This window comes from Moschus berezovskii, chromosome 22 (assembly GCF_049115385.1).
Source record: "Moschus berezovskii isolate FMDL1 chromosome 22, NW_MosBer_1.0, whole genome shotgun sequence".
NCBI lineage: Eukaryota > Metazoa > Chordata > Mammalia > Artiodactyla > Moschidae > Moschus > Moschus berezovskii.
In genome coordinates this window covers 11462714-11489528 of record NC_142481.1, presented here as the reverse complement: position 1 = coordinate 11489528, position 26815 = coordinate 11462714, and the positions used below count along the sequence as shown (strand labels likewise).

At 43.1% G+C, this 26815-nt stretch overlaps 1 protein-coding gene across 8 annotated transcripts; it reads right to left on the bottom strand.

Moving 5' to 3' along the window:
* Nucleotides 1–1221: 1221 nt before the first annotated feature.
* Nucleotides 1222–24966, bottom strand: ZNF180 (zinc finger protein 180). 8 transcript variants are annotated; one of them, XM_088830949.1, is made up of 5 exons: nt 24282–24486; nt 23134–23223; nt 13987–14061; nt 8778–8898; nt 1222–7226 (listed from the first exon to the last, which is right to left on the bottom strand). In XM_088830949.1, exons 1-5 carry the CDS (start codon nt 24372–24374, stop codon nt 5482–5484), a joined length of 2124 nt encoding a protein of 707 aa, XP_088687075.1. In that variant the 5' UTR covers nt 24375–24486; the 3' UTR covers nt 1222–5481. The 8 variants fall into 8 exon arrangements, with proteins under 8 accessions (XP_088687075.1, XP_088687074.1, XP_088687072.1 ...); XM_088830946.1 differs by lacking the exon at nt 24282–24486 and adding an exon at nt 24694–24966 and having other exon boundaries at nt 1223–7226; nt 8778–8856; XM_088830943.1 differs by lacking the exon at nt 24282–24486 and adding an exon at nt 24494–24643 and having other exon boundaries at nt 1224–7226.
* Nucleotides 24967–26815: the final 1849 nt, after the last annotated feature.

Here is a 26815-nt window from a genome sequence, read left to right as displayed (position 1 = left end):
GCAGCACTTTCACAGCATCATCTTTCAAGACTTGAAATAGCTCAACTGGAATTCCATCACCTCCACTAGCTTTGTTCGTAGTGATGCTTTCTAAGGCCCACTTGACTTCACATTCCAAGATGTCTGGCTCTAGGTCAGTGATCACATTATCGTGACTATCTTGGTCGTGAAGATCTTTTTTGTACAGTTCTTCTGTGTAGTCCTGCCACCTCTTCTTAATATCTTCTGCTTCTGTTAGGTCCATACCATTTCTGTCCTTTATCGAGCCCATCTTTGCATGAAATGTTCCCTTGGAATCTCTAATTTTCTTGAAGAGCTCTCTTGTTTTTCCTATTCTGTTGTTTTCCTCTATTTCTTTGCATTGATCACTGAGGAAGTCTTTCTTATCTCTCCTTGCTATTCTTTGGAACTCTGCATTCAGACGCTTATATCTTTCCTTTTCTCCTTTGCTTTTCGCCTCTCTTCTTTTCACAGCTATTTGTAAGGCCTCCTCAGACAGCCATTTCGCTCTTTTGCATTTCTTTTCCATGGGGATGGCCTTGGTCCCTGTCTCCTGTACAATGTCACGAACCTCCGTCCAGAGTTCATCAGGCACTCTATCAATCAGATCTAGTCCCTTAAATCTATTTCTCACTTCCACTGTATAATCATAAGGGATTTGATTGAGGTCATATCTGAATGGTCTAGTGGTTTTCCCTACTTTCTTCAATTTAAGTCTGAACTTCGCAATAAGGAGTTCATGATCTGAGCCACAGTCAGCTCCTGGTCTTGTTTTCGCTAACTGTATACAGCTTCTCCATCTTTGGTTGCAAAGAATATAATCAATCTGATTTCGGTGTTGACCATCTGGTGATGTCCATGTGTAGAGTCTTCTCTTGTGCTGTTGGAAGAGGGTGTTTGCTATGACCAGTGCATTCTCTTGACAAAACTCTATTAGCCTTTGCCCTGCTTCATTCCGTGCTCCAAGGCCAAATTTGCCAGTTACTCCAGGTGTTTCTTGACTTCCTACTTTTGCATTCCAGTCCCCTATAATGAAAAGGACATCTTTTTTGGGTGTTAGTTCTAAAAGGTCTTGTAGGTCTTCATAGAACCGATTAACTTCGGCTTCTTCAGCATTACTCATTGGGGCATAGGCCTGGATTACTGTAATATTGAATGGTTTGCCTTGGAAACGAACAGAAATCATCCTGTCATTTTTAAGATTGCATCCAAGTACTGCATTTCGGACTCTTTTGTTGACCATGATGGCTACTCCATTTCTTCTAAGGGATTCCTGCCCACAGTAGTAGATACAATGGTCGTCTGAGTTAAATTCACCCATTCCAGTCCATTTTAATTCACTGATTCCTAGAATGTCAACGTTCACTCTTGCCATCTCCTGTTTGACCACTTCCAATTTGCCTTGATTCATGGACCTAACATTCCAGGTTCCTATGCAATACTGCTCTTTACAGCACCGGACCTTGCTTCTATCACTGGTCACATCCACAGCTGGGTATTGGTTTTGCTTTTGCTCCAGAGCTCCAGTAGCATACTGGGCACCTACTGACCTGGGGAATTCCTCATTCAGTATCCTATCATTTTGCCCTTTGTTACTGTTCATGGGGTTCTCAAGGCAAGTATACTGAAGTGGTTTGCCATTCCCTTCTCCAGTGGACCACATTCGGCTGTGGTCCATGTGATCAGATTGGCTAGTTTCCTGTGATTATGATATCAGTCTGTCCGCCCTCTGGTGCCCCCTAGCGATACCTACCCTCTTATTTGGGTTTCTCTTACCCTGGTCGTGGAAAATCTCTTCACAGCCGCTCCAGCAAAGTGCAGCCGCTGTACCTTACCTTGGGTGAGGGGTATCTCCTCGAGGCCGCCCCTCCTGACCTTGAACGCGGAGTAGCTCCTCTCGGCTCTCCTGCGCCCGCGCAGCACCGCCTGTTGGACGTGGGGTAGCTCCTCTCGGCCGCCGGCCCTGGCCTCAGGCGTGGGGTAGCTCCTCACGGCCGCACCTCTTTGCGTGGTTCGTTGCGCCGGGGCCGGTGTCTCTCGCGTCGCGTCTGCGCCGCCGGGGCCGGCGTCTCTCACGTCGCGTCCATTTTAGTAGCTTCTCTTATTATGGAGCACAGGCTCTAGAGTGCTCAGGCTTTAGCAGCTGTGTTGTACAGGTTTAGTTGCTCCAAGGCATGTGGAATCTTTCTGGACCAGGGATCAAATCCATGTCTCCTACACTGGCAGGCTGATTCCTATCTACTGTACCACCAGGGAAGTCGTAAAGTAAAATTTTATTTTTCTGAATTTTACAAAAATTTTTATGCAAGGGATGTACATCATTTTAAATGTGTCATATGTGTCATTAAAATCAAGTTACTGACTCCCTTTTTTAACCCTCAATTTTAGGTTCAGAAGTTTAATTACATATTTTTTGTATGCTGTCACTTTAATGTCTCCTTTTTTTGACTTTTTTTTTTTTTTAGAATTCCTTTTCTACAAAGGGAAATAAATGAGCAAATGAGAGAAATGAACATTTTTGTTTATCAACTGGATCTATCTTACTTCAAAACACTTGGCAACCATAGTTCACCACCTAGGAACTGAGAAAATATGGCTTAGTGCACACAGATGATCCACATATTCAACCTGGCCAAGAAACACACAAACAATACTCACTTCAAAATTTCTTGGCAGTTTTGTCCACTTCATATTTCCAATGAAATATTTTAAACATTTACTAAAGAGATCACTTTGCAATAAATCCCTTCCCAAACTTGAATCTTCAGAGCTTTCTTAGCCCCGTTAGTTTTATACTTGTTTGTACAATCCCGTTTCCATGCCTTCAAAATAAGATTCAACATACCCAGTGAAAATCATCTACTTGCTTTATCTATAACTTGGAGAAAAAGAAACCTAACCAGATCCCACTACTAGAGTTTTCACTATTTTATGTCCTTCCCAAAACTGCAGTACATGGAGAACCCCTTCTGTTCCTCTACCTATGCAATCATGGACTGATTGAAGATTCTCCTGGGGTGGGGAGTCAGTTTTCCAGCCATCAACAACTGTTCCCCCAGAACTTCAGTCACTGCCAGGTGTGCTGCACTCTCTGAATTAATTCTCATAAAACAGTTCCACTTAGGGTCATCTCATGGGGACAGAATTTACTATGGGGAACCCCTATCAGGGCTTCCCTGTGGGCTCAGTGGCAAAGATTCTGCTTGCAATGCAGGAGACCAAGGTTTGATCCCTGGGTCAGGAAGGTCCGCTGGAGAAGGAAATGGCAACCCACTCCAGTATTCTTGCCTAGAAAATCTCATGGACAGAGGAGCCGCGTGGGCTACAGTCCATGAAGTCACAAAAGAGCTGGACACTAAACAACAAATCCCTATCAGATGTCAGTTTAGCTTTTTGTTTCTTCAGGGAATTTACCTCTATTCTGTGCTCTCTCAGTTCAACTCTGTTTATTTTTCAGTAACTCTCCAGGATCAGAGTTTTCAGGTCCATGATAATCCATAGGATTAGAATTCATGATTTAGGGGCAAGGGCCAGAAAGATTTGTGAACCAAACTTAAAAAGCCAAAAAAAACAAAACCCAATGAGAAACTACAATTATTACCTCACTAAAAGCATTCTTGTGAACTTAATTTAGGTGATGTGCACTTAGTCAGGGCAGTATCTTCCCTGAGAATTCCCAGAGAATTCTCAAATTAGGGAACATATCCTGGAGGGTAAAATACTACTACATGAGGAGAGAAAAAGAAAAAAAAAACTTAAAAACAGAGCTCTTTTATACTGCTTTGGATAGATGGATTAAAAAAAAAAAACAACAACTCATTTGCCCTCCATACTACCCATGAATTCTCATTTAATTCTCTGGCATAAATTTCCAGTTCCATATTGCCAGGAAAATATTTAAGTTCTGATTTTATTTATTTTTTACTGTGCTGGGTCTTCATTGCTACATGGGCTTTTTTCTAGTTGCAGAGAGTGGGGGCTACTCTCTAGCTGTGGTGTGTGGGCTTCTCATTGTGGTGGCTTCTCTTGTTACTGAGCACAGGTTCTAGGGTGTGTGGCTCAATAGTTGCAGTTCCTAAGCTCTAGAGCATAGGCTCAATAGTTGTGGCACATAGGCTTAGCTGCTCCTTAGCATGTAGGATCTTCCCAGATCAGGGATGGAACCCATGTCTCCTGCATTAGCAGGTCAATTATTCACCACTGAGTCACCATAGAAGCCTGAAATATTTTATTTTCAATAAGGAATATTCCTGGGAATCTAGGTCCTAAGGAGTGACCTGTTCATGCTAATGCAAATGAACTCTCAGAATCATGAGGGATCTCTGCTATCTGGCTGTCCAGTCTTTCCTAAATGGTCAAAGGAGATGAGCGTTTTTGTATTTTTGGACTAATTATTCCTCATATCATTCATTAGTATTATAAAAAAGCACACAGTCCAAAAAACAAAAGAAATCAAGTATAAATCTAAAATTAAAACAGATACACCTAGAATCCCTTTAGATTCTGATCCAAGCACAAATATATCTTTTCATGATTCTAGAAATGTTCTATACACTTGCCCTGCAATTTTCAGTTCACATCATAGCCATTTCCTTTTTTTTTTTTTTTTTTTTTTACAAAATCTTTACAGATAAGAGAGAGTGGTTATGAAACAAATTACCAAGTAGTGCTGGAGAAATCACATTGGAAAATGATACACTGAAATGCTGTTTTCCAGTCTAAGTTCTAATGTGCTGTGTGCTAAGTCACCTCAGTCATGTCCGACTCTTTTGCAACCCCATGGACTGTAGCCTACCAGGCTCCTCTGTCCATGGAATTCTCCAGGCAAGAATACTGGAGTGGTTTGCAATAACTACAGCAATTTCCCAACGTTTTCAACAAGCTGACCAGTATTAGCATTCTTTTATTCCTTTTTTTTCTAGGTGCCACAGCTTTATTCTCTTTAGATTTACTATCTTTTTTTAAATTGCAGAATTGCTTTACAATATTGTGTTAGTTTCTGCCATATATCAACATGAATCAGTCATAGGTGTATATATGTCCCCTCTCGTTTATTCTTTATTGGAAAAGAGGTCTACCTTACTGGCAATCACTCCACAGCATATTGCCCATTTAATGATAACTCTCTCAAATTCAGGTAGAAGTGCTTTCTGCAAGGAGAAGTGCCAAGAGTTATCACTCTCATGGGAATGTTTAACAAGGGTCAAGTTTGATTTTTAAACGTGGAATTGCTCAGTAAAATACATGATTCATACTTTTTCTTTCTTCTCCAGAGTTTTCAGATACACAGTTGAACAGGGAGCTAATGGAAAGCTTTTTTTCCACACACACTATTTTCAAGCTTGTTCTTTCCAATACATGTAATCCTGGAGGAATGGAAGGAGGGAATGAGGGGCTGAAGGGAGAAAGGGAAAGAGTGAGGGAGGGAGGGAGGGAGGGAGGCAAGGAGGAAGGGATATACTCTGCTGAAAGATTTCCAGGCTAGTTACATCCATAGGGTTTCTCTTCTGTATGAGTTGCCTGATGCCTAATAAGTTTAGAACTATTAATGAAAGCTTTCCCACACTGATTACATGTAAAGGGTTTCTCTCCAGTATGAGTTCTTTGATGTACAATAAGTCGAGCACTCAAGCTGAATGTTTTTCCACACTGATTACATTCATAGGGTTTCTCTCCAGTATGAGTTCTCTGATGTTGAGTAAGGCATGAACTCTGCCTGAAGGATTTTCCACACTGACTGCACTCATAGGGCTTTTCTCCAGTGTGAGTTCTCTGATGTACAACAAGGACGTAACTCTGGCTGAAGGACTTCCCACACTGATTACATTCATAGGGTTTTTCTCCAGTATGAGTTCTCTGATGCATAACAAGGTGAGAACTGCGGTTGAAAGATTTCCCACACTCATTACATTCGTAGGGTTTCTCTCCAGTGTGAGTTCTTTGGTGTGCAACAAGTTGAGAGCTCCAGCTGAAGGATTTTCCACACTGATTACATTCAAAGGGTTTTTCTCCTGTGTGAGTTCTCTGGTGGGCAACAAGTTTGTAACTTTGACTAAAAGACTTTCCACATTGATTGCATTCATAGGGCTTTTCTCCAGTATGAATTCTTTGATGGGCAATAAGTTTATAGCTCTGGATAAATGATTTCCCACACTGATTACATTCGTAGGGCTTCTCTCCAGTATGAGTTCTTTGATGTGCAATAAGTTTGTAGCTCTGTCTGAATGACTTTCCACACTGATTGCACTCATAAGGCTTCTCTCCAGTATGAGTTCTCTGATGCACGACAAGGACATAGCTCTGGCTAAAGGATTTCCCACACTGATTACATCTATAAGGTTTCTCTCCAGTATGAGTTCTTTGATGGGAAACAAGGTGAGAGCTGCGGCTGAATGATTTCCCACATTCGTTACATTCATAAGGTTTCTCCCCTGTATGAGTTCTCTGATGTGCAACAAGATGAGAGCTCCAACTGAAGGATTTCCCACACTGATTACATTCAAAGGGCTTCTCTTCAGAATGATTTCTCATGTTTTGAGCAAGGGATGAACTCTGGGAGGTCTTAAGACATTTATATTGACTCTCTCCAATGGAGTTTCTCTGTTGTTTGTTATGGGATATGCTGTGGTCCAAAACTTGCCCACATTCCTTAAAATCAAAGGATCTTTCTTGTCCATGTATTTTCTTGTGTATGTTTAAGGGTGTACCATGGTTAAAAGGTTGAATACTGTCACTAAATCCATAGGATTTATCTTCTGTTTGAGTTCGTGTAAACTGAATAAAATGAATACTCTGGGGGAGGTTTCCAAATTCATTATTTTCACAGAGTTTCTCACTATTAGTAATCATCTGATGCGTGTTTACCATAGAATTATAATGTAATTTTTTAACATGTGAAGCATGTTTATGAAAATGGTTCCTTATGGGTATCATCTGTGATGAAAGAAGACTGGAATTCAGACCAGCCTTCTCCTCAGGGCTATCATTTTTGCAGTCTCTCTCATGAGTAATGGCTTTCCTGTGAGTAAATGTCACTTCCTTCAAAAGTCTCTCTTGTTTTTCCTGTTGCTTCTCCAACAGCTCCTCACAATCCTGAAATTCTTCACATGAAGATAACCAAGGATCATCTCTTGTCAACTTTTCTATCTTCACGCTATGGGATAGTCTGTCATCGAAAATGTTCTGCTTCAATCTCGATTCTCTTCTTGCAAGTGCAGTTGCCGAGTCTGGAAGAAAGCAAAATAAAACACCCTAGCCAAAAATCGTTAGAGCTGGAATAGTGGGGGAAAAGCTGACAAGAAAGTATACAAATTATATGTGGATTTATTTTCAGCTATGGACCTATAATATGAATTGAAAAGCAAAAGGATGAGATGAGCAGTAAGCAGAGAACTACCACAGTCAGATAGCATAACAAGAAATTAATATGAAACTATTTCAATCTTCAGTTCAGTCGCTTAGTCGTGTCCGACTCTCCGCGACCCCATGAATCACAGCATGCCAGGTCTCCCTGTCCATCACCAACTCCAGGAGTTCACTCAAACTCATGTCCACAGAGTCGGTGATGCCATCCAGCCATCTCATTCTCTGTCGTCCCCTTCTCCTCCCGCCCCCAACCTTTCCTAGCATCAGAGTCTTTTCCAGTGAGTCAACTAGTGTTGTTGAGTAAAGACTTTAGATGTCAAATATCTCCATATTCCAAAATAGGATCATCTATGCAGAACTTACAGGATTGTAAAACAATTCTGCAATTCTTAGTAAAAACACAGAGGATCCTTTCTACCCTCTTTAGTGCTAGACACATACTCACTCAAATTGAAATTAATGTCTACATTTCTAGGAATTTCTGAAGGCATGAAACTTGTTAGTACAGTCATGTTAGTAAGACAAAGTCAAACTACTTTGTGAACCAGGAAAAAATAATGAGGGCACTGTTATCCCAGTTTCCCTAAATGTCTTAGAGGCTAATATGGCCCCATGGATTCCTATGGTCCCAAGTGAGAGAGGATGGAGATTTGCTCATACACAGAGGCCCGAGTGGCTATTAGGCCAAGCAATAGAAGGTACATTTGGGAAAAAGTGGTGATGTATATAGTCCTCTTCGAGTGGGAGAAAAGAGAAATATGTGGCATGCCCTATGGGGATTTTTCAAACAAATCTTCTATACCTGTGAAAGAAAGTGAAAGTGTTAGTGGTTCAGTCGTGTCTGACTCTTTGCAACCCCAATGGACTATAACCCATGAGGCTCCTCTGTCCATGGGATTCCCCAGGCAATAATACTGGAGTGGATTGCCATTTCCTTCTCCAGGGGATCTTCCTGACTCAGGGATTGAACCTGCATCTCCTGCATTGGCAGGCTGATTCCTTTACCACCCAGCCACCAGGGAAGTCTATACCTGTAATGACTCCTAAATGTCCATTTCTCACCTGGATATGCATGTGGGAAAATTCTTATTATACTCAACCTCTTGTTCGAACTAGATTGAAACTAGTTTGGAAAGCTGAGAGGAAAGATATAGAACTTTGGGTGTTTGGACTGGGGACAAAAGAAAGTCACTGGAGAATCTGTCTTTGGCTCTCAGGAACCTAGAAGACTGAATAAGCTCAAACTCATGAAGTTGTACCTCTGCTACCCTACAGACTAAAACTATATCTTCACCATACTAATCTTTGTGTGGCCAAAATCATTCTGGCCTCTGAACTCTCTAGATCCTGATCAATGGAAATGAGAAATCATTTCAATATACAGATACCATTAAAGGGAACTGTACTCTTACCCCAAGAGTCCCTGTGGTTTTCCAGGATCACATCTCTGCCCAGGGTCCTCTGAGCAGAGCTCAAAGTGCCTTCTTCTTCCTGAGTGAAGTCCACAGTCACTATTTTGAAGTTCACTCCCTCCTAAAACAAGACACACATTCCTACTCAGCTGGGTATCATTTCCTTCCAGTGTTCAGAGAGGAAAAGTTTGACAGATGGAAGAAGGAAAACCTGATGGCCTGGAAACAGTGCTGAGATAGTCAACATTCAAAAGATTCTAGGGGTACAAATACCTTCTAGGCAAGCCCCTTTGGGTTTTGGATGCTGGACCTGTTTATATATAACCCCAAAGAGGAACATCAGAAAGAACTGACAAACTGTTTTCTTTCTTGTGGGCCTTAAAGAAAATGCTAATTCTGATTTTTGTGTTGGTGAATATAGAATTCCAACTTAGGAATTCCCTCCAAATTCTCAAGAAACTAAAAGAACAGGTTCAGCAAATTTTTTCTGTCAAAGGTCAGAGAGCAAATATTTTAGGCTTAGCAAGCCATACAGACTCTATTACAATTAGTCAGCTCTGCTGCTATAGCAAGACAGCAGCCACAGAAAATATATGAATAAATGGTTGTGGCTATAATAAAACTTTACTTACAAAAACAGGTGATGGGCCAGATTTGGCACACAGCTTTGTTGATGCAGAGAATGAAATGTGGGACAGAAAACGAAATGTAGGCCTTAATGAAAGGCAGGATGTATAAGCTAAGAGCATTGGATTTGGAAAAAGAGACTTGGGTTTTTTCCTCTATTAAGAGCACAATCTGAATTTTTTTTTTAATGTATCTAATCTGACTGTCTTTTAATGGTGAGGTTATTCCATTTCTACTTATTAGGCTTAACCATACCCAACTCATTATGTTGCTGAATGAATTATATTGTAATGATACATAAAAAGCCATTAGCAGAGTTTCCTGAACAAAAAACAAAGGCTGGTAATTAACAGGATGCTTAGGTTTGAGAACACAGAAAAATTAAATGACAGTCAATGAGAGACCTTTATCCTGAATTCTTAGTCTTCAGAAGACAGTTCTATTTTGCCCACACTATGAGCTGCACCACAGAGCCTGTCTTATTGCCATGTAAAGGGGGTCTCTTGAGCTGCCTCCTGTAAGCAGGAAAGAACCCTCCTTTTAGGACTCTGTGTGTGTGTTAGTCACTCAGTCGTGTCCAACTCTTTGCGACTCCATGGACTATAGCCCACCAGGCTTCTTTGTCCATGGAATTTTCCAGGCAAGGATACTGGAGTGGGTTGCCATTTCCTTCTTCACCTTTTGGGACTATTAGGTGGTAAATCAAACTACACTCCAATAATTTTTAATTGCATTAAAAAAACAAAAGACTATGGGGCAGGAACTTTGTTCCAAAAAAGTGCTGGATGTGATCTGTCCTTATCCAAAAGCAGTAAAAGCCACTGAAGTCGAATGCCACTTGCCAAGACATTTTAAAATAGATGGAGTGTTCTTAAGCTGTGATTCATGAATAGGACACAGGTCCCTGAAGCCCATGAAACTCGATGCAAAATGCCACTGTACTTGCATTTTTCTAAGCTGTGGCTCTTAATTTTCACTAAAAATCTCAAAGATTTTCATAATGAGCCCAAAATGAGATTCAGAAAACTGCTCCCTGTGTTCAACATGGATCTACAGGTACTGTTTTTCAACCTCCAATCCATGCTTCCTTTTTAAAATTTTTCTTAAAAAATTTATTTACTTATTTTCTGGCTGCACGAGGTCTTTGTTGCTGTGTGGGCTTTTCTCTAGTTGTGCTGAGTGGGGGCTACTCCCTAGTTGCAATGCCTGGGCTTCTCATTGCAGTGGCTTGTCGTGTTGCAGGGCCCGGGCTCTAAAGCACAGGCTCAAGAGTTGTGGCTCACAGGCCCACATGTGGGATTTCCCAGAGAAATCGAACCTGTGTCTCCTGCATTGGCAGGCGGATTCCTTACCACTGAGCTACCAAGGAAGCCCCGTGCTTCCTTTTAATTAACATGTCCCTTCAGTGTTTAATGTAGGTCCCTTTAATATCAAACTTCTTCAAATGTCAAATAAATAATACTAGACTAGATTATCACACCCTCCCCCAAGCTTTATATTCTCAAAGTTCCAGGAATTTCTATCATAAGACCCACCACACTTTCTTATCATTTGCATAGTGGTCATCGTGGTCACTAGGCTGTAATCCATGATGGCAGGGACAAGGTATTGATTTAACTCCAGTGTTTAGTACAGTATTGGTGTATAGTATAAACTAATTACATATTTGGTAACTTATTTCAGTAAGTGAATCAACAGTATATCAATAGACTTTGTAACACATCAAAATAATCCTGGTTCAAATTCTGATTTAAGTCCTCTCTGTTCACCTGAATCTCACAAGGCCTATCACATACCCATTAGAAAAAGTCCCTTAAGTATGGATACTGGCTTTTCTGGACTTCTAGCCCTTCTTATTCTATACTTAATCTACTTGTCCCCAGCTCCCCACTGCTCAAAATTCCTTCCCAAACCTTTCAATTTGGGAATTCTTCTTCTATAATAATGAAATCCTAAGTCTTCACCAAATATTCTGTCTACATCCCTGTGTTGTTTTTCTTTTTTTTAAATAAGTACTTTTTTTTGGCTGTGCTAGGTGGGCTTTTCTCTCTAGTTGCAGCGAGTGGGGGCTACTCTGCAGCTGTAGTGTGTGGGCTTCTCATTACAGTGGCTTCCCTTGTTGTGGAGCGTGGAATCTCAGACTCTAGGGCCATGGCACAGAATTCAGTAGTCACGGCATGTGGGCTCCAAAGCACAGGCTCAATAGTTGTGGCACACAGGCTTAGTTGCTCTGCGGCATGTGGGATCTTCCTGGATTAGGGATCAAACACGTCTCTTGCATTGGCAGGTGGATTCTTTACCACTGACCCATCAGGGATGCCCCATTCCTGAGTTAATAGAAACCTACACTTCCCTGCAAGGACTCCCTCCTCTGCAGACCTCACAGGCTCAGGGTGGTCATGCTCTCCCATCCAGGGGTCTCAGCATCAAAGGTGGAAAAGAGTGTGTATCCTTCCAGAAACCCTGAAACTCATGCCATTTACCTCACTTCTTGGAGCTTTGTTCTACCAATAACTTGAACACCACCTCCCTTCCATTCCACTGAAGATTTATATTAATAACACCTAGGATTTATCCTCTAATTCAACAACTCATATTGTCTTGTCTTGGATGGTCTATAGTATCCATCTGTAGAGCTCTCTGGTAATAATAGAAAAATAACTGACTCTAACGAAGCACTTACTGTGCGGTGTCAGGCAATGTGTTAAGTCTGTTGCATAAAGTTGTTCTTGTTTAGTCGCTGTGTCCAACTCTTTTTTGACCTCATGGTCTGTAGCCTGCCTTGGGACTTCCCAGGCAAGAATACTGGAGGGGGTTGCCATTTCTTCCTCCAGGTGATCTTCCCAACCCAGGGATTGAACCTGTGTCTCCTGCACTGGCAGGCCGATTCTTTACCACTTTAGCCACCAGGGAAGCCCACTGCATAAATTATTGTTCATTCATTTCTTACAAGGTCCCTGAGAAAATACTATTAGCAGCACCATTTTTCAGATGAAAAGCTAGAAGGTTAGAGAAATTAACACATATGCCTAAGGTTAGTAACTGGGATGCAACTTCAAGTTTCCCTAACATCGCAGACTATGTTCTCAGTCATCAACTCATACAGCCTGACTTCCAGCCCCTCACTCTTAGCATGAGACCCTAGATCTTGAAACCACCATAAAGTACTCCACCTCTCAAGTCATACACAGAGAACTGCTCATTCTTTCATTACAACATCAGATTTCTCCACTTTTCTTGTTCAATTGTCCCCTTTACTCTTCTCATTCTTTTATGGTTTGGGGTCTTTGTTCTATTGAAACACCTATTATTACTATTCTCCGGTCTATAGTCTTTTCCTTTCTGTTTAGTATCCTTTTTATCTTTTCTATCTTAAGTATTCAGTTGAGAGTCTATGGATCATTCATCTTAATCTTTCTATTTGATATAGTCAAATAAAAATTCCCTTTCAAATACTGCCTTAAACCTGTGGGCTGTGGGGTTTCCATTGAATGTAAATACATCTAAATATCAACCTGCTCTCCATTATTATTAATGGCCACTATCTCAGAATGCCATCTGATGTGAAGAGCCAGCTCACTGGAAAAGACCCTGATGCTTGGAGATGGAGGACAGGAGGACAAGTGAGTGAAAGAGGATGAGATGGCTGGACAGCATCGCCAACTCAATGGACATGAGTTTGAGCAAACTCCAGGGGATACTGAAGGACAGGTAAGCCTGGCATGTCCATAGGGTTGCAGAGTTGGACACGACTTAGGACCAAACAACAATCTCAGAATGAATTTCTGGGACTGACCAGCAACCCCACTGTACCTCCTGGAGCAGCCTGTCTCCCCTAATCCAAGTTACTACTTTAAGCCTTCTCCACTCTTCATCCAGCATCTCTCCATTCTGATTACCACCCTCAAGCTCAACAGATAATTTCATCTGATGGTTCACAGAGAAAAATGCAAGCCTTCCAATAATTCCCTCAACCTCGCTTTTCTTATATGAGCCCTTCTTCCTCAAACAGAGCCAATGCATTCACGTATGTTCTGAATTAATTCCCCTGACACTAATCAAGGACTGTTTTTTAATGGCTATTTTTTATTTTTATACAGTTTTGAAAGGTTACTTTCCATTTACATTATTACAAAATATTGGCTATATTGCCCATGTTGTATAATCTACCCTCAAGCCTGTCTTATACTCCATACTGTATACCTCCCAATTCTTCCCCTCAGCTCCCGCCAACCCCAACACTGGTAACCACTAGCTTGTTCTCTGTATCTGTGAGTCCTGCTTTATAATTGTATCTTCTCTCTCTCCTGACCCTGAAAGTTTTTTTCCACTTACTCTTTCCTGAAACCATTTAAAACAAGCCAAATCCTTTCAAACCTTTAGAGGGAAGAAAATGACAACCCTCACTCTCAAACTTCCATGCAGTTATCACTCTCCTTACATTATAACCAACTTTGTGTAAAAGGTGTCCATTCATCTCATTTTCCTCATTTTCTAATCAGTTCACTTCAATGTGGCTTCTGCTGCCTGCCAGCCATGCACATTTCTCAATGGAAAGACACAGAGACCCTGTGCAACTCACCTGGGATGAAACAGCCAGTGACCCGGCATCTTCTCCCTCAACCTTGATGATAATCTCCTGAGGAAGGAGAGAGTCCTGAGAAGGCAGAGCAGATGAGAAAAAGGAGAATAATCAGGGCTCAAAACTCCCACTGTGAGTTGGCTAGGATCCAACAGACCACCTGTTTTAACACATCCCACCGACAAAACTTTTGCTCCTTCCCACCGGTAAACTCAGGTAGGCCATGTGGGGAGAGATATGGGATACCCAGAGGAGCAATGAGGCATGAGACACGGCCTGATATCTCTGTGCATCTTCCAGACCAGCCCAGTTAGCAGCTGAATGGAGGTGAGTGACCCCAGACACCATATGGAAGGAAAGAACTGTCCAGGTGGGCCCTGCCTGAATTCCTGGATCACAGAATTGTAAGCAAATAGGATGGAATACAGCATGACTGAAGAATGGCAAAGGAAAAGATCACCAAATTAACTTTATAACATATTTGGCAAAAAAAATACCACCAATAAGAGCACCACTGATTAGAATCTATACTGTTATGATTTCTTCCAAATCAGGAAGAAAAAGGCAGAGACTTCCCTGGTGGTCCAGTGGCTAAGACTCTGAGCTCCCAATGCAGGGGGCCCAGGTTCAATCCCTTGTCAGGGAACTAGATCCCACATGCTACAACTAAGACCCAACACAGCCAAATAAATACATATTTTTTAAAAAAGAAAGAAAGAAAAAGGTAGCTTCAACAGAAAAATGGACAAAGGAAAATGCACAGGCAACTTAACTATGAAGAAATAAAACGGCCAATTAATACACAAAAGATACTCATCTCTTTCAATCAGATAAAATCACATCTCTATTTCTATAACTATCTCTGTGCATTAGAAACCATAAATTCACACTGACATTTCCAATATAACAACACATTTTATTCTGGCCACCCTGCTTTCTATATTTTTACCTTCCTTCCCTGGCTCCCATTATTCTATTTATATTTACTTCTTTGCTCAAACCCCAGTATGTAACCAATATCCCAACCACATGGACTATTTCTTTGGCCTGTTGCTGATGACCCCTGCCCTGGTGGCCCTCGATTTAAGAGATTCATGTTCATATACTCTTAGTGGAGTTTTAAGTTGATATAACCTTCCTGGATTGGCGATGTATTTTTCACAATAACATTTTACTTGGAAATAGTTTAAAACTCACAAGAAGTTACAAAAATAGAACAGACTTCCTGTGTACCCTTCACCGTTTCCCCCAATGATAGTACTGTATACAACCACAGCACACTGTCAAAACTGTGAAACTGATATTAGATCTACATTTTTAACTCAGGTACAGACTTTATCCAGATTTTATCAGTTTTTATATATACTCTTTGCCTTTATGTTTGTTTTTTAATGGTAATGTTTAAAAATATATAATATCCATTAAGTCTACTTGAAAGTTATTTCCTTAGGAAATGGAAACAGTGTCAGACTTTATTTTTTTGGGCTCCAAAATCCCTGCAGATGCTGATTGCAGCCATGAAATTAAAAGACGCTTACTCCTTGGAAGGAAAGTTATGACCAACCTAGATAGCATATTGAAAAGCAGAGACATTACTTTGCCAACAAAGGTCCGTCTAGTCAAGGCTATGGTTTTTCCCGTGGTCATGTATGGATGTGAGAGTTGGACTGTGAAGAAAGCTGATCGCCGAAGAATTGATGCTTTTGAACTGTGGTGTTGGAGAAGACTCTCGAGAGTCCCTTGTACCACAAGGAGATCCAACCAGTCCATTCTAAGGGAGATCGATCCTGGGTGTTCATTGGAAGGACTGATGCTAAAGCTGAAACTTCAATACTTTGGCCACCTCATGCGATGAGTTGACTCACTGGAAAAGACTCTGATGCTGGGAAGGATTGGGGGCAGGAGGAAAAGGGATGACAGAGGATGAGATGGTTGGATGGCATCACCGACTCAATGGACGTGAGTCTGAGTCAACTCCGGGAGTTGGTGATGGACAGGGAGGCCTGGCGTGCTGTGATTCATGGGGTCGCGGAGAGTCGGACACGACTGAGCGACTGAACTGAACTGAACTGAACACTTCAGGAATTCCCTGGTGGTCTAGTGGTTAGGACTAAGGACTTTCATTGCTGTGGCCTGAGTTCAGTCCCTGGTTGGGAAACAAAGATCCTGCAAGCCGTACAGCACAGTCCCACCGTCCTGCCCTCCCTCCCAGCCCCAGAAAAAATGAAAGTACATTTAAGTATATGTACAAGAAACCTCATTAAGAAGTTATATTAACATAGCAAAAATGGGAGGAGGGATTAAGTGTCCATTAGTAAGTGCCTACTTAAATAAATTATGTTTCATCCAGGTAACTGACTACTCTTCAGCAGCCAAGAGGAGAAAAGATAGATTTGCATGGATTGAGGCATAGAAATGACAGAAAGATGTCTGTAACATATTGTTGAGTAAAAAAAATTAAGAACAGCATATGGACTATGAATAAATTTTTACAGACTATAAACAAGCACAGAAAAGTCTGGAAAAGTCTCAAAAGCATTAAAAGCAGTTGTATTTTGGAAATGCAGAATTGAGGGACAGGTTCACAGTCTGTGTTTCAACACTGTATCCATTTTTAAATGACACGTGTTTTCCTATATTCAACACAGGAAAAAAAAAAAAATGTTTCCTCTTGAGTAATCACTTTGAAACAAGGCAATTCATTTGTGGCTTCCTGAAGTTTTTACTACTGAGTATAACGACTCAATCCATCAACTGACAGTCTCTTCAAGACTAGGCATATCTCTTTTTATTGTGCTTTACAAATACTGCCTTTTACAAACTGAAGGTCTGTGGAAACATCACATCAAGCGAGTCTATTGGTTCCATGTTGCCAACAGCATCTGCCCACTTCCTGTCTGTGTGTCACATGTCATTAATTCTCAAAATATTTAAAACTTTTTAAGTATTACTGTATTTGTCATGGTGATCTGTGATCAGTGATCTCTGATGTTAGTATTGTGATTGTTTGGGGCTTCCCAGGTGGCTCAGCTGTAAAAAATCATCTTGCAAAGCAGGAGACTTGGGTTCAACCCCTGGGTCCAGAAGATCCCCTGGAGAATGAAATGGCAACTCACTCCAGTATTCCTGCCTGGGAAATCCCATGGACAGAGGAGCCTGGTGGGCTACAATCCATGGGGTTGCAAAGAAGTCAGACATGACTCAGCCACTAAACAACAACAAAACTGTGATTGTTCTGGGATGTCAAGAATCATGTCCACATATAAGAGGGCAAATTTAACCCATAAATGTTGTGTAGATTCTGACTGCTCCACCGACTAGCCCTTCCTCTCTCTCCCTCTCCTCAGGACTCCTTAATTCTCTGAAACACAACGATATTTAATTAGGCCAATCAATAGCCCTTCAGGGGCCTCTAAGTGTTCAGGTGAAAGGGAGAGTTTCATATCTCTCAATTTAAAAGCTAGAAAGGATTAAGCTTAATATGGAAGGCATGTGAAAGCTGAGACAGGCTGAAAGCGAGGCCTCCAGCACCAAACAGCCAAGTTCTGAACACAGAGGAAAAGCTCTTTAAGGAAATGAAAAGTGCTACTCCAGTGAGCACATGGATGACAAGAAAGCGAAACAGCTTTATTTCTGATATGGAGAAAGTGAGTAGACTGGAGAGAAGATCAAACCAACCACAACATTCCCTTCAGCCAAAACCTCATCCACAGCAACGTCCTATCCCTTAAATTCTGTGCAGGCTGAGAGAGGTGAGGACGCTGCAGAAGAAAAGTTTGAAGCTACCACACATTGGTTCATAAGATTTAAGGAAAGAAGCTGTTTCCTGTGACATAAAAGTGCAAAGTCAAACAGCAAGTGCTGATGAAGAAGCTGCAGCAAGTTATGCAGAAGATCTAGCTAAGTAGTTACTGAAGGTGGCTATACTCAACAACAGATTTTCCATGTAGACAAAACAGCCTTACTGTGCAATAAGATACCATTTAGGACTTTCCCAGCTAGAGAGCAGAATCGATGTCTGGCTTCAAAGTTTCAGAGGACAGGCTGACTCTCTTGTTAGGGGCCAATGCAGCTGGTGACTAATTTAAAGCCAGTGCTCATTTACCACTCTGAAAATCCTAGGGCCCTTAAAAATTATGTTAAATCACTCTGCCTGTGCTCTATAAATGGAAAAACAAAGCCTGGATGACGGCATCTCTTTACAACATGGTTTACCAAACATGTTAAGCCTGCTGTTGAGACCTATTGCTCGGAAGAAAAGATTCTTTTCAAAATATTACTGCTCACCTGAGAGCTCTGATGGAGATGTACAATGAGGTTAATGTTGTTTTGATGTCAACTAACACAACTTCCATTCTGCAGTCCACGAAGAGGGATCATTTCAACTCTCAAGTCTTATTATTTGAGAAATGCATTTCATAAGGTTATAGCTGCCAAAGACAGCGATTCTGCTGGTGGATCTGGGCAAAGAAAATCGAAAATCTTCTGGAAAGGATTCATCAGTTTAGACACCATTAAGGAGATATGTGTGTGTGTAAAATCTTCTGGAAAGGATTCATCAGTCTAGATGCCATTAAGGAGATTTATCTGTGTGCACGTGTGTGTGTGTGCATGCACACATGCTCAGTCATGTCTGACTCTTTGTAACCCCATGGTCTGTGGCCTGCCAGGCTCCTCTGTCCATGGGATTTTTCAGGCAAGAATACTGGAGTGGGTTGCCATTCCCTCCTTCAGGAGACCTATGGGAAGAGGTCAAAATACCAATATTAACAGGAGTTTGGATGAAGCTGATGCTAACCCTCATGGATGACTTTGAGGAGTTCAAGGCTTCAGTGGAGGAAGTCACTGTAGATGAAGTGAAAATATCAAGAGAACTAGAGTTAGAAGTGGAGCCTGAAGATGGGACTGAATTGCTGCAATCTCATGGAAAAAAACTTTAATGAACAAGGAATGGTTTCTTATGGATGGGCAAAGAAAAGTGGTTTCTTAAATTGGAATCAATTCCTGGTGAAGATGCTGGTGAGATGACAACAAAGTATTGGATTTCCTTGATGGTCCAGAGATTAAGAATCTGCCTGCCAAAGCAGTGGACATGGGTTCAATCCCTAGTCCGTGAAGATCCTTACAAATTGTGGGGCAACTAAGCCTGAGAGCCCTAAAGCCCATGCTCCACAACAGAAGCTACCACGGTGAGAAGCCTATGGACCACAACTAGAGAGTAGCTTCACTCTCCACAACTAGAGAAAGCCTATGCACAGCAACGAAGACCCTAGTGCAGCCAAAAGAAAGAAAAAAAGAATGAAAGAAAACCTTTAAAAAAAAAAGGAATTAGAATATGACCTGAAGTTAGCTGATAACGCAGCAGGAGGGTGAGAGGATTGACTCCTATTCTGAAAGAAGTTACATTTTCAGTTATGTGGGTTAATGCTACCAGACAGCACTGCAGGCTACAGAGATATTGTTCATAAACGAACAAGTCAATTGATAAGGCAAATTTCACTGTTACCTTATTTTTAAAAATTGCCACAGCCACCCTAACCTTCAGCAACCACCACCCCGATCAGTCGGCATCCACCAATGAGGCAAGACCCTCCACCAGCAAAAAGACTGATTTGCTTAAAGCTCAGGTGTTGATCCGGAGAAGGTGATGGCACCCTACTCCAGTACTCTTGCCTGGAAAATCCCATGGACAGAGGAGCCTGGTAGGCTGCAGTCCATGGGGTCGCGAAGAGTCGGACACACCTGAACGACTTCACTTTCACTTTTCCCTTTCATGCATTGGAGAAGGAAATGGCAACCCACTCCAGTGTTCTTGCCTGGAGAATCCCAGGGATGGCGGAGCCTGGTGGGCTGCCATCTATGGGGTTGCACAGAGTCAGACATGACTGAAGGGACTTAGCAGCAGCAGCAGATGTTGATCAGCAATATTTAGCAATAAGGTATTTCAAAATTAAGGTATGTACATTGTTATGGGGCTTCCCTGGTGGCTCAGTGGTAAAGAATATGCCTGCCAATGCAGGAGACTCGGGTTCGATCCCTGGGTCAGAAAGATCCCCTGGAGAAGGAAATGGCAACCCAATCCAGTATTCTTGCCTGGGAAATCCCATGGAAATCCCAGAGGAGCCTGCGGGTTTATAGTCCATGGGTTGCAAAAGAGTTGGATGCAACTTAGCAACTAAACAACAACAAAAACATTGCTTATTTAGACACAATGCTACTGCACACTTAACAGACTCCAGTATAGTGTACATATAACTCTGATATGCACTGGGAAACCAAAACATCATGTGCCTCCCACTGATACGGGACGGAGTAAAGGGACAAAGTAGGTAATTAAACAGTTAATCCCACTAGGGGATTGTACGTAAAGAAAAAAGTATAGGAGACCCTTGTAAGTTAACAATCACTCAAGAAAGCAGGCTTGCCTAGCAACAAAACCAGGCAGCAGGAGAATACGAGACACACCCCCGAAAGAATAAAACAATGGTGGTGTGAGACCCACATCCTGATAGGTGAGCTCAGTAAGTTAATGATTCCTATGGCACACTCCTCTGTGTGCACAAAAACAAAAACATAAGTAAACAGTGACATTCTGTTTACTAAAACCTGAGACAATGTACCATTTTTAGCATAAGCATATGTTACTTACACTTATGCAAAAGAGCATAAGCTCTTTTGTTCACTTCCACTGTGCTGTGACAGTCCCATGACCACGTAGGGACAAGAAAACTTCCCTGCCCAATGTGGAGGAGGAGTTGATAATGCAAGCATGACGTCTACTCAAGAAGGAGGAAGGTGGTTCTCTCCCCTTCCTCACTTTTCTCTTGATTATAAAACTGTAGCCCACTAAGTTTCAGGGGCATGGTCCCCTCTCGCCTGCCTGCTTGTAAGCCTCACAAGGGTCCTATTCTAATAAATCATGTTTTAGCTATCACTTTGCCTCATGGTGATGAGATATAAAGAACTGGAGCTCCTTGGAGCCCCAGAAATGCCACCCAGTGGTTTCTGCTGCTGTTGTTGTTAAGTCGTGTCTGACTCTTTGTGACCCCATGGACTATAGCACACCAGGCTTCTCTGTCCTCTACTTACTCCTGGAGTTAGCTCAAATTCATGTCCATTGAATTGGTGATGCTGTCTAACCATCTCATCCTCTGCCGCCCCCTTTCCTCCTGCCCTCAGTCTTTCCCAGCATCAGGGTCTTTTCCAGTGAGACGGCTCTTCACATCAGCTGGTCAATATATTGGAGCTTCAGCTTCAGCACCAGCGCTTCCAATGAATATTCAGAGTTGATTTCCCTTAGGATTGGCCTAAAGTGGTTTCACCATGACCATTCTTAGACTTACTTATCTGATCAACCCCTCTGTAAGTAACTGATCTCCCATTACCACTGCCACGCTCTCTCCCACACAGGCATCCCTTGGCCCACCAGGACTCTGCTTCCCCACAGGAGGCCGGCATCTGCCAAGAAGCACTTGTCACCCTGCCTGGGCTCTGACTCTGCAGGCCTCTTCTCACGTGCCACTTGGCTGTGGACTCTGGGTCGATGCCCTTACCATCCTGCCTGAGCTCTGATACTCCACGTTGGGGCACTCGCAAGTGTAGATGCTCTCTGCCTGCTCAGGCTGTGATACGCCACACCAGGATGCACCTCCACCCCCTAACATGGGTGCCTGTCTCACCCTGCTGTGGCTCGGACATCCCAAGCTGGACCAGACCTTACATGGACACCCCCACTGCACTTGGGCTACCCACACTGGTGCATCCACTCTCGGGAAGTCCTTCTCACCAGCTTTGTTCCTGTCACCCCAAACGAGCACCTCCTCCTCTGTATGGGCACTAACCTCACCTGACCTGGGCTTGGACTCCTGATGCCACCTTCCTCACCCGGCTTGGTCACTGACATCCCCACACATGGACACCCTCATCACCCTGATCAGGCTGTGATACCCCACGGCAGGCAGCCCTCCCTTAGCTGCAGACGCCTACCTGACTCTGGCCCAACTAACAGCTTCAGGATTGAACTGTTCAGGAAGAGAACAGTTAAATTCTAATTTAACTAATTTTTTTAAGGTTTTTTTTTTTTGATGTGGGCCATTTTTAAAGTCTTTATTGAAGGTATTACAATATTGTTTCTGTTTTATGTTTTGGTTTTTTGTTTGGCTGGGAGGCATAGGGGATCTTAGCTCTCTGACCAGGGATTGAACCCACACCCCTGCATTGGATGAAGTCTTAATTAATGGACCACCAGGGAAGTCCCCTAACTTAACATTTTAAAGAAATGAAATGCTCTCAAAGAAGATGTGCTGTAGGAAAATGCTTTAAACTGTTTATTTCTTAGACTTAAAATGCACTGCATAAAAGGACAAAAATAGAGCTAAATGAAAACAGAAAGTCACTTGGAATACAACTTACAGATAATCTTTGTTAACTGATAAATTTATAACATATTTTCCATGTACATGCAAATTGCACCCCCTTATAAAAAGCATTTTGAAATGCTATTTACTTAACACAGATCATAAATATCTTTTCAGCCTATCAGTAGCTCCAGTGAATTTCATTCAAGGTTTTACTGTAACTCATTTAACTCTCTTCTTGCATTGAATATTCTTGAAATTTCTTCCCAACTGCTTAATCCCAAGCAAAGCTCTGAGTTGCTGGTTAAGAGGAAACAGTACCCTAAGGGTTTTGCATTGTTGTTGTTTAGTTGCTCAGTTGTGTCCGACTCTTTGCAACCCTATGGACTGTAGCCCGCCAGGCTCCTCTGTCCATGGAATTCTCTAGGCAAGAATACTGGAGTGGGTTGCCATTTCCTTCTCCAGGGCATCTTCCCTACCCAGGGACTAAACTCACGTCTCCCACATTGGCAGGCAGATTCTTTACCACTGAGCCACCAAGGAAGCCCAGTGCTTTCGATATGAGATGCCAAATTCCTTCCAGAAAGAGTCATTTGGGTTAAAAGGGTGAGGAAGTATAGGGAGCTCCATAAAATGTATAAAAAGTGTTAGAAGCTTGTTGACTGGGAGGGACAAGAAGCCCCAAAACATGACAAAGAGAGCCAGACAGACTCCCATGCCCAGAGGATCAGACTGTGAAGCCCACGGGGAGCAAACTCTGGTCTCCCAGGAGAAGAGAAGCTCCACTCACCTGCACGCAGGCCTTCAGGGACCCCCGGGGCTTCTCATCCTGCTCTTCCATGCTCTCCTCCAGGCACAGGCAGGGGCCTGAGATCCTGAGCTGCAAAAGGAAAAGCCCTGAGTAGAGCATCCTCATGTAGGTCCACTGTGGGCCACACCCCACCATCAGCCTCTGCTTCGGGGATACAGTCTCCATGGCAACTGTGTTTCTAGAAGCTCCTGCCCAGATAGAGTCTTGCCTGAATAGCTATGCTAGTACCTAGAGTCGCTAGTCCCTCTCCCAGGCCAAGACTCTGCAGTTCCAATCTGGATGTTCCAGTGTCTGGGGCCTCTGGACTACCTACCTGGAAGCCCACCATGTGCCCAAGCTCCACCTTACACCCATCACCAAAATCTGCAGCATGAATCAGTCTCTCTCTGTCCCACTGGATCCTGGGATGCACCCCCCCACCACAAACACCCAGCACACTGAGGATCCCCTAGTGTGTACCTGCCACCCTCAACCTGAATCTGTAGACCCAAATCAGCACTTCTTCCTAGGGCAAACAGCCGGGCTCTGGGCTTGATGTTGTTGTTGTTTACTTGCTAAATCACGTCCGACTCTTGCAACCCCATGGACTGTAAACCGGCAGGCTCCTCTGTCCATGGGATTTCCCAGGGAAGAATACTCAAGTGGGTTGCCATTCACTTCGCCAGGGCATCTTCCCATCTCAGGGATCGAAACTCTGTCTCCCACACTGCAGGCGAATTCTTGAGCACTGAGCCGCCACGTAGCCCCCTGGGCTTGATGACCCAGAGTCAAATACCTGATTAATTGCGTGAAGTTCATTACTTAGCCATACCCCTCCCAGGATCCTATCCTTCCACTGACCCTCCAGTACCTGTCGATTGCCTCTCACTTCCTGTTCAAAAAGCCAAGCATACGCACAGAGCTCAGTTGCACCCACGACCTCCTCCCTCCTGGGATCGGTGGACCCCTACCAGAAGAGTGCTAGCCCAGACTCCCCACCACTCAAAATCCTCCTGGGCCCCCCACCAACCCGGTGTCCTCACCGCTGAATCCAAAACATGGCCGGCATGGGGCTGAGGGTTCCCCTGACAAACACAGTACCTGCTAGCGTCTCCTAGGCCCTGAATGTGGACCTGTTGTCTGTGTACCGGCTCGATGTTTCCGGGTCTGAGACTCGAACAGCTCCTGGCAAATCCCCGCCTCCACAAGCTATCCCTGCCCCACTGCTCTCTCTTACCCATCCCTCAGCCCCGCTGGATCCTCAAACAGTACACTGTGAGTTCATAATGCAGCTGTACCCTGAACCTGCACTCAAACCGCTTTCTCCACCAACCTCCCCAGGCCCCTACGTGCGTCGCACCTGGGACGCGCGCAGAGCACAGTACCGGTATCTGCAGTTGCCACAGCATCACCACCAACTTCTGTGATCTGAGGCTGAAGCACCGCCCACGCAGGTCCCAGACCGCCCATCCGCAGGTCCCATACCGGGTCCCGGCCACCCGCCTAGACCCTGCGCATGCGCGCACTAGGCACCCGGCGTTGCCCCGCCCCCTCACCAACCTGAGCGTCCACCAGCTCGAGGGCCAGGCAGGGCCTATCACAGCTTCAGTGCCCACCACTACTCTGCGGCAAGACGGGCTCGGTTACGCAATTCTCTGCCACGACTCTGCACACGAAAGACTAGGCTTAAGCTAGTTCTACCCCCTCCCTTAGTCGGCATCCACAAGGCCGCTCAGCTTAACCGCCAAAGGGCCGAGGTGCGCGGAGATTGCAAGCGTCCGCGCGCGGGACAATGGCTGCACTTCTGGCCGAACCCGGAAGTGCGTTTGGACTCTGCGAGCTGGAACTACAATTCCCAGAAGCCTCGGCGGTGCGGGCGGTGATTGCGGGGTGGTTCCAGCTTCACACCCGGGGTGGACGCGGGAGGTGGCCACACAAGAACCGAGAATCAAAATTGAATTAGCGGCTGAGGGGTGCGAATGTGCGCGTCCGAGTTTTTGCGCGGCGTTGAGACTAGGAGCCAGATCGGAAATGGAGGCCAAAAGTGCGTGGGAAGTGGCTGTCTTGGGAAAGGCCGGCCCTGGGCTCGGCTTAACGTTCAGGAGTGACAGTGAAAACGGGATGCGGTTGGAAACGTATTTTCATACAGCTTTATTTTTAAGCTTTCTTCTTTAATACTGTCAAGAAATTGTAGTTTTCCTCACGTAAATCTGACTTTAACAACAAAAAATTATTGCTGTTTGAAATGTAATCTCTACCGCAAAATTTCTTATAGCTGGTTATTGTGGTTGATTTTTTTTTTTAAGTATTTATTTTGTATCTGGTTAACCTACTGAAATGTTCTGAATTCTTATAGTATTCCATTTGATTTTCCTGGCTTCTCTAGTGAGCCGGTTACCTACAGATAGTAATTTCATCTCTTCCTTACCAGTATTTTAAACTAGATACTCCCTTTTACAGAAAATGAAACTGAAGCCCAGTAATATTAAGTAACAGGTTGTATTGTAATTAGTATTTGAGTTCAAGAAGTTTGACTCTGCAAAGTGCATTGGTAGAAACATGGGATGGGGACAGTTTCAGTTTAGGAAAGTGAAAAATTTGGGACATGGAAGACGGCGAGATTTTTACAATAATATCAATGTACTTAGTGTCAGTATGTTTTAAATTATGTGACTTCTACCACAATAAAAGAGAAAAGTCTGACTTTGGAATCCATGCTCTTAATTTCTACATTACGCAATCTGCCCCTTGCCTACACACCAAGATCTTTCCTCTATATAAGCAATACTTAGTTTACAAACAAGACAGAGAAAGGAGCTTCCCTAGTGGCTCATCAATAAAGAATCCGCCTACCAATGCAGAAGACATGGGTTCAATCCCTGTTGCAGGAAGATCCCAAGCTCACGCACCAAAACTAGTTGAGTAGCTCCTGCTCACCACAACTAGAGAGAAACCCAAGGAGTAACGAAGACCCAGCACAGCCAGTAAATAAAATAATTTTTTAACAAGACAGAGAAAGGTTCACATTTATTTATGAGAAGCGAAAAACAAAAAGCCCTACAAATAAATACAGTAAAATATATAGAGACATTAGTAGAAGCCTTCGAAACTACTGAGATAAAAGACATACAAATGCCACATTACAATGGTTGTGTTGTAAAGAGGTCAAATCTTGTATACTGATCTACAGATTTAGTATAATAAGACAAAATCACGATGGGGTCTTTGCAGTGTTATCTTCCCTTTTTTCTGTTCACTTTTTTGTTTTCTTTGTTTTTTTCACTTCAAGATATTCAGATATTAAAGAACTAGTACTATGTAACTTAAAACCGACTTTATCTTCTGTTTCGCCATTTTTTCTTTCTTTAAAAAGGAACAAGATGTAACATCTACTTGCAAGAGCACCTGAACCCCTGACCTAACCTGCATATTACAGACTTTGGAATAGCTACTCCTGAGGAACAGAAACTCATTCTACACAGATGACCATCTAACCAAGAGATTTCTCTCTCAGTTGCTTGAGGATTGGCTGAGACCCAAGTTTCATACTGAGGTTCTATTGGCCAGGAGTTGAGTGAGGGCTCAACATCTACAGAACAGCAAGGAAGTTATGAATTCATTTTCTTTAAAGAAAAAGATAAGGGAGAGGGAGAGTGTGATCTGTCTCTCTGATAATCGGGGG